The 15,575-nt window shown below is 39.0% G+C and overlaps 1 protein-coding gene across 1 annotated transcript in view; it reads left to right on the top strand.

Annotated features, from left to right (window-relative positions):
• The window catches only part of iqsec3a (IQ motif and Sec7 domain ArfGEF 3a), a 123,315-nt gene that overhangs the window by 53,594 nt on the left and 54,146 nt on the right, over positions 1–15,575 (top strand). Inside the window, exon 3 of the mRNA XM_085252707.1 lies at positions 9,966–10,602. Coding sequence (XP_085108833.1) covers positions 9,966–10,602 — 637 coding nt within the window. The remainder of the gene's footprint in view (positions 1–9,965; positions 10,603–15,575) is intronic.

The following is a 15,575-nucleotide window of genomic DNA, read 5'->3' as shown; positions in this document are numbered from 1 at the left end:
TGAAAACAAAGACTGAAAGACAAGATATATGGCTCTGAAGAGAGACCAGATGGATATCTTTAACTCCAGAGAGAAAATGCAGTATTTATGTTTTTTGTAACTCTCTAAACTTGTATATTGCACACAGTATGAATAATAGGAAAGTAGTCCGGCATTAAACGACAAAACAAAACAGCATTTATACTAAAAAAAATGGTTTGGTGTAAATACTGCAAAAACCAAATATAAAAAATCAGTCCACACTTTCAGACACTTCCAGATCATCTGAGATTCCTCTGCACTGCACCCAAAGAATGATTTCTTGACTTCTGTCAACCTCACTCATCAACAACCACATTAAAGTTTCATAGCCCAATACACTTGCATCATCAATTTTATCGTACAAACAATAAAAATGTACACACTAACTAACTAACTAACTAACTGATACAGTTCATGGAGTTATCTTTAAAATGGAGTGCTATCTGTCATGGAAGGAATCAGATATGACTTTCTACTGCATCCAAGTATTCCTGATAGGAACTTGAAACATCTGCTAAGCATACGGGACTTTGGGCTCAAATACACACCATTAAATTTTATACGACCATGAAATTTAACAGCTTTGATCATTGCGGTTTAAATTTGTCAGTGTTAACATACTAAGATGACAAACATGGTAAAAATTATTGAGGTTTCTCGTGTTATTCAATGCATAAATTACTTAAGCGTCATCCTTCCATCCTCCAAATACTCACTTAAGTACTCGTCTAGAAAAGGAGGTTTGCTGTCAAAGTAAAGTTCTCCAGCCAACGTGTTTCAAAAGGTGTAACTTTTTGTTTGAACGCAAAAAATATTAGCTTGAGTGTTTGAAGACCATACATTCAAGCTATGACTACAGAAATATGCTAGCAGTTGGGTCATTAATAATACAATGAAATAACAGGGAGCTTTTTGTCCACTGGTTGGAGAATACACAATTTTTTGCTAGCAACAGCCATTTGCCTGATGGTCACAGACCAGTCTCTAGGTCTGTGAATAAATGGGGCTTTATTCACTTGTCACACATGGAAAATTGCTGATGCATCTTAAAGGGTTAGTGATCGTGTGTCTGCAAAACTTAAGTATCTGTTAAACCTGCATGTTAACATCATTGTTAGCATTGTAGCGACTTTATATTGCCATTTAGGTTTTTGGAGTTAAAGTCTCAAAAAGCCAGCATAAGTTGGTCAAATTCCAAATGTACATTGATATATTTAGAAATTTCTTAAAACTAATGGAAATGACTTACTTTAGAGTCAGCATTTAACTCAAAATCTTCAAATGTCCTTAAATAATAAGCCTCTATGGGTTTAGCTTACATTCCCAGTAAACTTTCATAGTAAAGTTAGTGCAACTTGTCTTTAACTTTTATATATAAAGCATTTGACATGGGTCCATTACAGTCATAAAGTTTAAGTGAGCTATGCACCCTCAAAATCTGCCCCATTTTTCTCATTTCCAATGCAATATACATCTCATAACTGCACCATAATGCCAGCAGACAGATCATTCCCTGTACTCACACTGTACTCACACTCAAGGTCTCCCACTTATAGCCCTGAGCAGTCACATCAGCATATGGCATTTTAAAAGTGGCACACTGAGTAAAAATCAGTGGAACGTCCCCTGTTGAAGCATTGTGAATGTTCATGGTTGGCAAGGGGTTAGGTCATAGATTAATGATGAAAAAGGCGGAAATGTGTCATGCTGTTTGTTTTTTTGTTTTCTTTTTTACTAAGGGTGAAGAAAAATGATTAATCTTGACCTGGTGATTAGAGAGGACCTGGGCCTTTGCTGCTAATTGGCTGAAAGCTGACATTGTGCATTTTAATAGCTGTTGTTTCTTTATCTGGGCTTAGTGCCTCTAAACAGTTTCAGAAACACTTCAGAAACTTTTTCTTTCCGTCAGTGTGAGACTGAGGTCAGTTGGCTGCAATGCAGCATATTTCTTTGGCTTAAGTGTGCAGCACAATAACCTGGAAAACGTAAGAAAATCAGTTTTTCCTCAGCTTTTCCTCAGTGCCCTCCTGTTCAGCTTCAAGTCTCTTTTGTACATATGACACTAAGTCATGCATTCCCTGTTTGCAGCGACTGTGATGAATTTCAAATACACTTGAGCAAATTTGCTCCATACATCATCCTCACCATGCATCCGAAGGGAGAAATATGCTTATTTATGCAGAGGCTTCTGCTCTTCAGCCTGCCCTTGTTTTCTGCCTGATGAACTGATTAATTCTCTGGGAGCAGTATGAGAAACATAGGGTAGGCACTGAGTGAAGAGGAATTCAGCAGAGGTGACAAGGGAATTCATTTCTGTTTAATTTAAGGAATGATTTAAGTACAAAGAAAATTAAGCCAAAAATAAAATGCTTGCTAACTGACAATACACATGTTCAGTGCAAGCCGCTCTTCTAAATTCAAGCAACCATAACTTAGCTTCTTCTTCGGGGATGTTATTTGCTGTGACTTCTGCTGATGTGGTTTTGTTCACATAATGCCCTCTTCAGCAACTCCTTGGCTGCAGTCCACCAGAGGATAGACCCTTTGAACCCCAATGGTCACACAGTCCAATAACTCATCTCTCCTGCTGCACACCTCTGTGGGGATGATGCAGCAAAAGCTCTGCGGTCAAGGTTAATGATCAAGTAAAACTAGCATGAGGCAACTGAGTTCACAGCGGGAACATAATCAGTGCATCGCTTATTTAAAGAATGTTGTCACTGATGTCATCGTCTGTCCAAATAACATTAACTTTCTTTGACCCTCCTGAACCCCAGTTTTTACAGTGAAAATGTGCTTATGGTGCACTTTTCTAGTTGAATAAATCTTGAAAAATAAAGTAACCCAAGCATTAACATCAATCTATTAAGGCCCCCACGCCTTCTAACCACCCACCATTACAGTGGAAACTTTAATCCAAATGAAACAGTCCCTGTAATGGATAATCTCCACAGAACTGACTGGTATAGCTTATTTCTGAATTCGAGTTTCCTTTCATTGTTCCTAAACTTGTAATAGGTTTACATTTCTTCATATTTGCTTTCTTGCCAAGAGTCAACTGTAACAATTTACTGTAAAGCTTTCTTCACGAATGCAGTTGAATACTGTAAATCAGGATGTTTTGGGAAAACTATTAACATTAACATACTGTACATTGCTTACAGTAGCGTCACAGTATTTAGTAGTCTGGTATTTACTAGAGTCATTCCTATTCCTATTCCTAGAGTCATCCAAAGAAAACCTTTAAAAAGAGCTTCACAAGCCCTGGAAAATTGTTGCTTGAGATTACTTTAGAATTATAAAAAAGTCTGGCCCCTTGAAAGTAAAATAAAAAGAAATAAGTGGTGCTTCAAAACTTTTACACAGTAATGTATTTATTCGTTTTATTTAATGAACTGCAAATACAATTGTATTAAAAATAAATTTTTTTAAAATGAAACAAAAAAAACTGGATGTATTGAATTGCAAAGCGTACATTCTATATACAGCAGTGTAATAGTTTGCAGACTATAGCAGCTACACTTTAAAATTTTCCATTCAATTCAATTCAATTTTATTTATATAGCGCCAAATCACAACAAAAGTCGCCTCAAGGCGCTTCATAGATACAGAGAAAAACCCAACAATCATATGACCCCCCTATGAGCAAGCACTTTGGCAACAGTGGGAAGGAAAAACTCCCTTTTAACAGGAAGGAACCTCCGGCAGAACCAGGCTCAGGGAGGGGCGGCCATCTGCTGCGACCGGTTTGGGTGAGAGAAGGAAGACAGGATAAAAGACATGCTGTGGAAGAGAGACAGAGGTTAATAACAGATATTATTCAATGCAGAGAGGTCTGTTAATACATAGTGAGTGAGAAAGGTGACTGGAAAGGAAAAACTCAATGCATCATGGGAATCCCCCGGCAGCCTACGTCTATTGCAGCATAACTAAGGGAGGATTCAGGGTCACCTGGTCCAGCCCTAACTATATGCTTTAGCAAAAAGGAAAGTTTTAAGCCTAATCTTGAAAGTAGAGATAGTGTCTGTCTCCCGAATCCAAACTGGAAGCTGGTTCCACAGAAGAGGGGCCTGAAAACTGAAGGCTCTCCCTCCCATTCTACTTTTAAATACTCTAGGAACAACAAGTAGGCCTGCAGAGCGAGAGCGAAGTGCTCTAATAGGGTGATATGGTACTACAAGGTCATTAAGATATGATGGGGCCTGATTATTTAAGACCTTGTATGTGAGAAGCAGGATTTTGAATTCAATTCTGGATTTAACAGGAAGCCAATGAAGGGAAGCCAAAACAGGAGAAATATGTTCTCTCTTTCTAGTCCCTGTCAGGACTCTTGCTGCAGCATTTTGGATTAGCTGAAGGCTTTTCAGTGAGTTTTTTTTTCAGTATTTTACTTTAGTTTCACACTTCAGCTGATCTGAAACATCACAAAAGCTGGTTAGAGAAGTTGAGCACAGACATAGGAAAACTTCTAGTGCTCACAGAATCGCCAGATATCTCATTTGTTTTATCCCCAACAAAATTTTATGTATAAAAACTTTAAAACTGCTTAGCAAATGGGTATTTCCAAAAAGTGACAGTTCCTTTAATTGTTCTTCATCTCAGCCTGAAACTAAACATACCATGCTTTAATAGAAAAAGTACCCCCAGATTATTCTCTTCCATTTAACTTAAATAATTTTACATCTTCCAAATGCATGTGCTCTTTTTTGCTTACATCTTAGATGTGGCAGCCAATGTGAATGAATTACCGATACCCTGGACTTTAAAACCTGATATACTTCCATGTTGCCTGCAATCAGTGTTGCTTCGTGTCGGAAGAACACAGATTTCTTTGCCGCTGCCCTTTTGCTCCCTTTTACCTAACAGCAGAAATAATGGATATCAGTGGAGCAGCATCTCCAAAATGCATCTCCTTTATGTTCCTTTGCTAGGACTCAGAAATGGAGCACAGCTGCTTCTGAGCCACTCAGGAGGCTTTTTAGAGGGAAACTAAGATTGCCATGAGGCCAAAAGAACTTTGATGCTTTAGGGGCACACGCTGATGGGACTTACTGATGTCATTTTTCCTATCTTATTACTTTACCTTTTTGTTGGGAAGCATCACCGTAATTAAATTCACAACATTAACACGAGAAGGTGAAAGCATGTTGATGGACCTGCTTTTGTATCTTTTATTAAGGGTGTTTTCATACCTGCTGTGTTTAGTCCATTTAACACGGTAATCGCATTTGAGCAAGTGCACCGAGACCATTTTGAGGAGGTGGTCTCGGTGCAGTTCCCAAAACTTCCCATAGCCACATATGCTTTAATGTAATGCAGCAAGCTACTATAGATGCGCAAAGGTCTGTATGGTCTAGCAACTAGCTGTGAAATGAACCTAAATTCTCCATGTTCTCCTATATTGCAGGTACAACACCTTCTTCCAGTATTTACTTTTATTGCTCCTGCCCCAGACGCTTCTGCAATAAAAGAACTGAATAGTCTAACTTGATGTGTAGTGACGCATTTTTATTTGCTTGGGGTACACTTGGATTTTTCACTGTGTAAAAACACAACAAACCATGGGGAAAAGCCACAAGTTTGCAAACCCATCAACTATTCGGACCAGAATAAATAAACTATAGGTGGGAAATCACCCCAAAATGCAGTAATTAAATTAGTCTAAGTAAAGCAAGGAATTAGACTAATTAACCAATCTAATAACTTTCCAGTGATGGAAATGGAAGATTAGAAAAAGATAAATGAATATTGAGATGAAATGAAAAGGTCCAATTTAAACTATACCTTGAGTACTTGAAGGTCAATTTTTATTGGAAAACATGAATAAATCTTGCAGGGTGCCCAGTTAATTAACATTTAAATGGAAACAATAATTGATATCTAGAGAATCATTGTTTCAGAATATGGACTGTATGTGAGCTATCATAAACTGAAATAAAATAGTCCATTTGGAACAGAGACAACCCGCACCTTCCTGATTGGTATTCTTGCATTTCAGACATTTTCTTTCATTTGGCCTCTTATCATGAACAGAAGGATTGCCCTGTTTCTCATACCGAAGCTGTAAGCGGGATAGAGACACTCTTCCATAATGTGGATATTGCCACACTGTGATGAGCCTGTGGAGTCATCTGGCTAAGATTTCTAATGAATCTCAAAAACTATATGATAACTGTGGTGTTTGACCTTTTTAGCTTGTGATCAAAGTTTAACTTCATCAGATTCGAGGTGTTACCTCCTTTGCACAGTATCACCTTAAAGCACTTGTGGCAGGCTGTTGAGTTTGCATCTTTTGCTGTGAAGTACAGCAAGACTTTTGACGGCTTCACCTTGGGCATTTTTAATTTGTAGCTCTGCTCTAAAAGAACGTACGTACCTGGGCCCGCCTACTATCCTTGGAAAGGTAAAATGATTGGCTAGAATCCAAAGTGTATGACATCTCAGGGAAAAAAAAGCACAGAAATAAAGCACCAAAATGTGCGCTGCTTTTCGGTCTGGTTACTACCGTTTATGTATGGCACCAGATACCAGTACCCATCCCTACGTCTCAGATTTATCTTTTAACTCTTTGGAGGGTGTCTCCGGGCTAAAATAGTACTAGTACTTTTGACACACAATATTAACAATTAAGTAACCTGATAAGCACTCTTAGAAATACGGGTACAGCAAAAGTCAGTTTCTGTCCAGTTTCTATACAAATGTACCCTAGTGACCAGAGTTCAAGGTAACTCCTGTACTTTTCCCAGGCAGAAATTACAAAACATTTTGTACTTGGAGATTTTATGGCTTTCCAGTTTTCTTATTCATTTAAGTTAGATAGAAGTTAGTGTTTTCCCTGTGCCAAGTGGTGTTCATCCATGTGTCTGTCCAATGACATCCATGTTATGCTAAATAGTTTAAGTTGGCTGTAGTTGCACATGTGATAAAGCTTTGAGTGCTGTATAAGACAAGGAAAGTGCTATACAGCTGTGAGTTCGTTTCCAAGAATCTGAATGAGTATTGATTAAAGAATGATATATACAAAAGAAGAATAGAATGCACACTCCTGTATCCAGGTTCATTTTTGTGCTGTAGCATTAAGGTGCAAAATTGACACCGGAGCTTTAAGATCGGTTTCTGTGAGATACAAACAGCCTGTCAAGGGTAGAAAAGGAGTACCTTAGGGGGATACAGCCCTAGTGACAAGCCATTGTACCGCTGAAGGAACAATATGGTACTTTATATTCTGTAAGAGAGTGTAGAGTATGATAATATATCAGTCACCAAGCTCTCTGTAGAATATCTTATTTTCCTTTGATGCAGTAAGTACATTTTGCTGACTTCTGTACTATTACTTCATGCAGTACAGAAACAAAGGGCCTGTCCTTACATATAAAGACATGCATATATTCATAGAGATGTTTCCAGACTTTGTAATACTGCAAAATAAGTCAAAGGAAAACTACTCTCTCATGCATCCCGATTCAATTTAACACCTGTACATTGTATAGTATTTTGCCTTCTTTTACCTTCTAAATGTTATAAAACTGTACTGAATTTCATTCAGATTGTTTAAGGTGGATGGATTGTCTTTTTATTTTACACAAGTGGAGATTCCCTTTCTATGAGAGTGATATTAGCGGTTGTAGCCCAGCATGCAGCATTAGCAGACGGCCCCAAACTCGCGTCACACCACCGTACCGGCCTGTTCGCAATCATGGCAGTGAGAGCAGGAGATGTCAGTGGACACTATAATTGTATTCTGGATGAAAAGCATGGAGGCCACTGCGCTCATCCATCTTCAGAACTGGGAAATTAGAGGAAGCATCCAGACCTTGTCCTTGCCTTGTCAGCCACTTTGATACATAGAACAGCTCAATCCCCTTACATATATATATATATATATATATATATATATATATATATATATATATATATATATATATATATATATATATATGCGTTCGTTTTTCATGGTTATTTGTGCCTCTTCAAAAATAATTCCCTTTGATCACCTGTTCCTTCTTTTTTTTTGTTCCTTTTATTGGAATCTGACTTTAATCCAGCTGCATGCCGCCTGTTGGTTGTCTTAATATCTCTCACCATAACGGGGGCTCTAGCAAAATGCAAATCGGGACGACTACATTTAGATTCATAACAATGAAAGGAAACATTGTAAGCAGGGATCATGGCAGGCTCTCTTCCCCTAAAAGAAGTCTTCTGTTTTTTCCAGGCAGGTCTATTTTCTGCATGAGAAAAAGCTCACCTGCAGCTGAATGTTGAAGAAGCACACTTTCCCTCTTCATTATTCATTGCTCATATAAGCTCTATTTTAGAAGTAGCAGACCTAGCTATACCCATTACCAGAATACTTTTTTGTCAAGCCTATTATGTGCTGCCGTATATATATATATATATATATATATATATATATATATATATATATATATGAGAGACCCAGGCCTCTTGTGCAGAAGAAGGCGGCAGACAGGTTTTTGTCGCCATCAAGGGATCTTTTTTTTTTGTATTTATTAACTCTCTACATTAGCAGAAATGCAGTATATAAGTATGCTATTATTAATGAAGGCTTTTTTTAGACAGACAACTTAAGACACAAACTAAAAGTTTATTGTTGTTGTTGCCCTTTGTCTTCCTCTGAAGAAAAATCGTGTTGACTTTCTTCTGAAGTTCTGCATGAAAAGTGGTGATTTTATGCTCAGTGATTCAATTCTTATCACCAAATCCAATAACGGGGGGGGGGAGTCTTATCTTGTTATCACAGTTACTTTTAGCTGGTGTGCAAAACCGGCACAAATTCAAAGTAAGTCTTTCAGGAAAATCTGCTGATACATGTTGTTCTTATAATAAACAGAAACGTTGAAATGTCTTTCAAACTTCATCAATATGTAATCAAAGATTAGTCAGTCCCATGTGTTTAAAGGCACATGTGTGCTAAAATAAGAGCTACACTCTACACAGCTGGGTTTGTGGTCAATATCACTTTTTTTTTCTTGAAGGCACTTTTTTGTACGTCTCAAAGTGGCAGAAATAGTCCAACTGAAAGAAAGAAAAATTGGCAGTGAGAGCAGTTTAAACCATGCTTACTTTTATCTTCAACACAGATGCCAGTGTGTGTGCATTTCCATTTGAACATCCCAATGCCCCGGTTATCAGGGTGTGACGGAAAGGTGTTTCAGAAGCTTCTTGACCGTCTGACAAGCACTCCTGATAAATGATACTGGCAGATTAAGTGCAGCCTTACTGAGCCACTAACATGACTGCTTAGTCATGTTCTTCTATCAGCTGAGAAGGGAGCATTGAAAACTGCTCTCAAGGTGATGTCAGTTAGATCAAAATGTCTTTAAACACATTGGATGATTAGAGAAACAGCTGGTATTTGCTATGTGGACAAAAAGTATATAAATATATTATTTGTTCCTGTATATTACATGCCTATTACACCTCTTTTTGTTTTAAAGTGTAAAACGACACCTACAGTACACTCCAACATACAAGTATTCACACAAGCAGGCACACATTTAGTGACATTTGTTTTGGCTGCATGACTGTCCCCCCTACGTCTGTGTGTGTGGGAGCGTGTGTCACTATTGGCTGTTAACTATCTTGTTTTTTTCACATTTTCTCTTCTAAAGATTTTGCTGTAAGAAGTAATGCCTTGATCTTTTTCTTTCTTTTTTTTTAACTTTTGTACACTGTGGTTTTATAAGCTGCTCTGTGCTTTATGTTTTCCTGGTTTTCATTGTCTGTCAGTGTCTAGACAGACAAGAAAGGCATTCATAACAGAGCAGGCAGACAGATGAACTGTTGAGTGATGAGGCACAAAAAAGAAAAAAGAGAGAAAGGGTCAACATCTTACCACTAACCCAGGCAGCCTGGAGAAGAGGTCAGAGCTCACCACGGATGCAGCAGACACCTCACTCTGCATTTTCTCCTCCTTTCTGCAGCGATGACCTTTCTCCAGACTCGTCTATGGTTCAGGAAGGGAAGGGAGGAGAAGGAGAGCTGCAGAGTGAGGCCCAGTCACAGCCACAGCTACAGCCGCAACCCGAACTGCAACCGCAGCCCCAACAACAGCAGCAAGAGACTCAGCCACAGACTCAGCCAGCACAGCCCCAACCACAGACTGAGCCCCAACCGCAGATTCAACCTCAACCTCAACCCCAACCCCAACCCGAAGTCAAACCTCAGCCAGAACCTGAGCCGAAAGCCCAGCCTGCACCAGAGCCCGAGCCTCAGCCGCAAGTCAAGGCTCTGAGCGAGGCGGCCCCACAGGAAGCCCCTAAAGCCCCTTCGCCTTGCCGAGAGGAGCAGACGGTTGCAGAGAAAGAGAATCAAGAGTCAGAAGAAGTTGTGGAGGCAAAGACAAAGCAAGAGGTAGAGGAGGCGCAGGCCAAGCCACGCGAGGGTGAAGCAGCACAGGAGGAAGAGGACGAGGAAGGGGGAGGAGCAAAAGGAGGTGGCCCGGGGAGGAGAGCCAGTCTGCACCACACAGCCTCGCCCTTGAGGGTGCAGCGCAACGGGGCCGGCTCGCACTCCGCCGCCTCTGACTATGAGCTCTCGCTTGACCTCAAAAATAAGCAGGTAGGGTTGTGTTGGGGTTGGGAGGGGGCGGGTTGAGTGTTGGTGTGTTGTGTTTGGGAGAGGGAGGGGGAGGGCAGGAGGTGCAGTAGCTTGGCTTGTGTGTATTGTACGTCCTGTGGTCTGACATTTTTGTGGTGTTTCGTTTTTTTTGTCTGAAGAGAAGGTCAGGTGGTTTGTGGTCAAAGCTGGTGTCTGACTTTTTAATTTTATTTTAATTTTTTTAATTTGTTCATTTATGTTTTTGTTCGTTCGATGTATTGATCCCTATTACCGCTTATGGGCTGTCAAAAATATTTCCTTTTCTCCATTATCATAAACCATCATCATCAATGCCATGTCATTTTGAACATGGACGTTATTTGGAGTTGTGGTTGCTCGTTTTCCTTTTGTTTGCTTTGTTCATTTGTCTCTTTTAATTCTATTTTTTTTTAATACTTTTTCAACATGTTCAAAATAAAGATTCAATCAATCAATCAATCAATCATCACTTCATTGACATCGTCAGTTGTCTTCATCACCAAAACCGGATTGTTTTTTTCAAACTGTGATTTTCTGAGACTACACTAAACAGTTTTCAGGTGCAGGCTGCTTTACTATTCTAGCAAGGATGCACAATTACCCATCAAAGTCGAAGTAAAAACAATGTCACAAAATGCAAGTTTGTATTTGCATGACTCCTTTAAAATTTGTATATTTTCTAATGCTTTATATTAATCAGTGGATGGTGAAAAGCCTTAACATTTGTGGAGAATAAAAGCACATTTCATTGCAGCGAGTTAAACCGACTTTGTCCTGAACTGTAAAAAGTGACTGTTTTTCTACGTGCATTTTCATGTTCTCGTGTCTGTGTTCTTATCACGCTGTTCATCAGGAGCTCAGATATCATCTACATTACATAATCATCAAGAGCCATCAAACATTAATTTTCATTATCATCCATCTAAACAACATTCTTCAGTCCATCGAGCTTCGACAAGGTAAGATGGCAGGTAAGGCCCCTACCTGAGGGGCTCCTCACCGTTTTTGTGCTGGATTGATTATGTAAAAGGGCCCTCCACTGAATTTTAGATCCATTTTAGATTCAGCCTGTAAGAAAAGCACCCTTGAGGGCTGAAAAATGCATTTCCATAAACTGCTGTTTATTTACAGCCTTTCAAAGAGAGTCAGTAACTATAGATGCTGATAAAAGCATGGCCAACTTTAAAGCTAAAATAAACCTGTTTACAGCCGTATATTCTGTTGTCTCTCTAGTTAATTTTCCGTTTCACGACAATTGTACTGGGGATGGATGTTTTCATAGCTAACTTGTTAAATTATTAGGGCTTGAAGTTACTGATGCATCATTAGGGGTGTGGTCAGTGGGCTGGCTGTTGGCTAGGCTTCACCATCTGCTAAGGTGAAGTGCACTTCTCAATCAGTGTTTGTGGATCTGGTCTTTTTTTGCGCCATTTTAACAGAGCTATATAAACAATAACTGCATTAACACACTGCACATGTGCTCCAGTTTTGGTGTGTCAAGGTGTAATGTATAAAGCAAGTAACACTGTAGAGGGATCTTGCTCACCCAGCTTCCTACTGCTAACTAGCTAAGCACTCCCTTTCTGCTAAAAGAAAACAAACAAATGAGCAAAAAAGAGCTGCAGTAGTAGAATCTGTGTTTTGAATGTGAATCCAGATTTGAAGTTATGATTTTGAAAGAAAGCCATCCAAGACTCCTTTAAACTGCCTTGTGGAAGTTGTAATATCAAGTGTAAACTATATCCAGGCCCCCCAAATCTATTCGTTTTTCCGAGTTTCCTTTTCAAATTGCTTCCCTATATTAATGTGCAATACTAATTTCGCTGGGATCCTCTGTATTTCAAGCAGAAACTTGTCAGACTTGAGCCACTGTAATGTACTTCATGCAGGTATTTTTTTCAGGTATTCCGAGTCCCTTGGTTCAATTTGTTTCTTTTCAAGGTACACCTCGGTCCCTCAAGTCTTGACTTCTATTACTGTCCCTGTAAGTGCTGTGCGGCACGCTTGGCTGCGCTTAATCAATAACCCAGAACAATCAGTAAACATGGTCGCTCTAGTATTAAGTGTTTCTCAGAGTCAGAGCACCAGTGACACACTCTGAAAGGAAATTTGCTCACAGGTGACAGGGGAGATGTCATTTGGATTGTGTCCTTCTCTGCCAATACATATTTAAATTCGCAGAGTGAGAAGAACACACAGAAAACTGCCAGATAAGCCAGCAAAGCATTCATTCCAAGCCACTGAAACTAATATGTCTGAGCTGGATAGTTTTTCCATATTCGCTCTCTGTCAGCTCCATTTCATTCAGTTTTGATTGCATTTCCTCAGTTGTCACTTCTCTAATTGAGGCTCATGATTCTTTTAACCTTAACGTTTCCTTCTCACTTCCATTTTCTCTCTTTTAATCTTACATCTGAAGGTCCTCCTTTCCTGTGATCTCCCTGTCAACAAGGCTTGAGATACGTGATCAGCTAGATTGATCTTCTGTCTGTACAACCTGGGGTGCAGGGGGCTTGATGGATCTCCAGATCAATGTCAGAGTAATTGGATCTGTGGGGCGATACCTTGATAACTGGGGAAGGACCTCATGATGAAGTATTTGAGCATTAACTCACTTTAGTTTAGCATTCAACCTCCAGATCCCCCTATTACTTTTTCTCTCTAAATAAGGTTAAATTTAAATACGTAATGGTTTAAATTTAAATACTAGTCAATCCATGTAATAATACATACACTTACATGGAAATGTACATTATATTTGTTTTGCTCATGGCTCACTCATATAAGATGAGCCTTTTGCGTTGCCTGCCTAAAGTTGCTGCATACCTGCAAGCCCCTTTGCAACCCTGCTCCACTCAGGCTTGGCATTTTCATGCTGTCTGACTTAATCAGTGTCATATCTGTTGTCACTGATGCTTTCTCTACACTTACACCTGCTTGTTCTGCTGTGTTACCTGGGGGGTTCTTGCTACAGCTCTGCTGGTTTCCCATGTGTGCACATAGAAGGGCGGGGAATATAGTCTCCAAACATTTTCTTTCTGCCCTTTCAGTTAATTTTTGTCAATTTAAACTCTTCTAGCTACAATCCTAGTCACACACAACTGTGTGTACTTTAAGTTGCTCATAAAATGGAGAGGTCTTGAAGAAGTAAACAACTCATGCAGAATGCACAGCACTTTGTTTTATAATGAGGTGATGTGACCTTTACTTCTGCTCAGTAGCTGCTGCTAATATCTGCTTCAGCAGTTCATATTTCCCAAGAATCAAAAAGAGCACTGAAAATGGATTTGATGGGCTGCCTTCACTCATAAATACACTAAAAAGTGCAAATGTATGTTATGTATCTCACAAAACCCAAGTTAGGGTTTATAGTTTTTTTTTTTCATTCCACAATAAGATGATCACTTTTCTTCTCTTTAAACAGCTCATGCAAAATTTAGAATTTTAGGGGGGTATTGTTCTGCAGATGTCCGCAGCAGTGGATTACATCTGATTTCGGCCACGCTGGGACTTTTTCCTTGCAGTTTTTGTTTGGCCAAGGCCCATCAGTGTAATTCTATTTTTCTATTAAGTTAAGATAGTGTCTGCATTAAAATTTAGTCACCGCTGAGCTTTTTCTGTAAATGACTTTGGTCAAGGACGCATGAGCTAAAAAGATTTCCATCCTCTGATGACATCAAGACTTTTCTATTGTCATCCTCATTTACCCATACAGTCAGCATTAGTTGTGTCCCAGTTTTGCTGTTATATAATCATCTCATTAATCATGCAGATGTTTCTGCGCTGTAAGACTGTGCATGAGCATGAAAGCTAATAATCATGGTTTGAATTTCCACCCCTTAATTCTGCAGCATGTGAAAAGATCATCTGCAGTTTTGTTCACACAGCTCAGTCTGTGCCTGCACGTTTAAGGACGAAACTCGACGAATCAGTATTTTAGGGCTGTTTGATTTATAGGGACTGTAAAACAGGCAGTATTTAATCTCAGGGTGGGTAGTATTTTACAAGTCTATGACATTACTTAGCTTTGCAGGTACAGTTCAGCACATTTTGTGTTCAGAAAAAGCCGAGCTAAGCTAAACTAATATTGCCTCATAGATGAAAGGAAGCAAATAAGAGTGATTCTCAAAAACTGAGTGGATAAAAAAGAGATAAATGTTACCACTGAAAAAAGGTGTTTAGAAAGCATTTTAGTCAAAGCTGTCTTCAACGTTCTGCAGGAATGAATAAGTGAGGTTAACTAATTTTTGATTATCAAGGTAATTGGTATTCTTTAAGAAGCCTTCACATATATAGTTTTACAATTAGGTTTAAATGTCACAAGTTGAATATAGATGAGGCTTTTCTAAGAGGCCATTTGTGATAATGATACCGTAGAAGGAGGTGGAGATAGTAAACATGGCACTTGACTCTAAATGGCAACAACTGGCATTTATTTGCAACCAGTAAAAACAAAACAAAACAAAAAAGCTGTGTACTGCACCTTTAGTTGACCTTTCGGTTTTGAGACACATTTCTATTTGAAGCAGAAACTTTCAGACTAAAACATATTCCTTTTCCAAAGCCCCTGGGTATTAATATTTCATGTATAGACAGAGAAAGTATTTCAAACCAAGATATCTATCATCTCCATAGCATCTGAAGCTGAGAACCCGTCTCTGCCTCCGCAGCCCAAAAATATTTGAAATTTGCATTTTGAATTCGCACTTGTGTTTAAGTAAGATCATTATCTTAATGTGCTAAACCTCTATTAAACCCCCTGTTTGTTATGGGTCATCTTCAAGAGGATTAGAGACCATGTCCTTGACTTCAAATATTTACATACCCCTTCTCTTCTTTTTGTTCACCTCAAAGTTCAAGTAAAATCTGTTATTGCACACTCTAATTTTATTCTGCATATTCTGCATTGTGGCACCGCTTTGTGTTGCATAGTTTTTCTCCATTTTTGTGTGCCT

The sequence above is a fragment of the Mchenga conophoros genome, linkage group LG17, assembly GCF_057382185.1.
Source record: "Mchenga conophoros isolate Kocher_MC1m ecotype Shallow Benthic linkage group LG17, M_conophoros_male_GT1.1, whole genome shotgun sequence".
NCBI classification, from domain to species: domain Eukaryota; kingdom Metazoa; phylum Chordata; class Actinopteri; order Cichliformes; family Cichlidae; genus Mchenga; species Mchenga conophoros.
The sequence above is the reverse complement of the archived record's forward strand: the minus strand, read 5'-3'. Positions and strand labels throughout refer to the sequence as shown.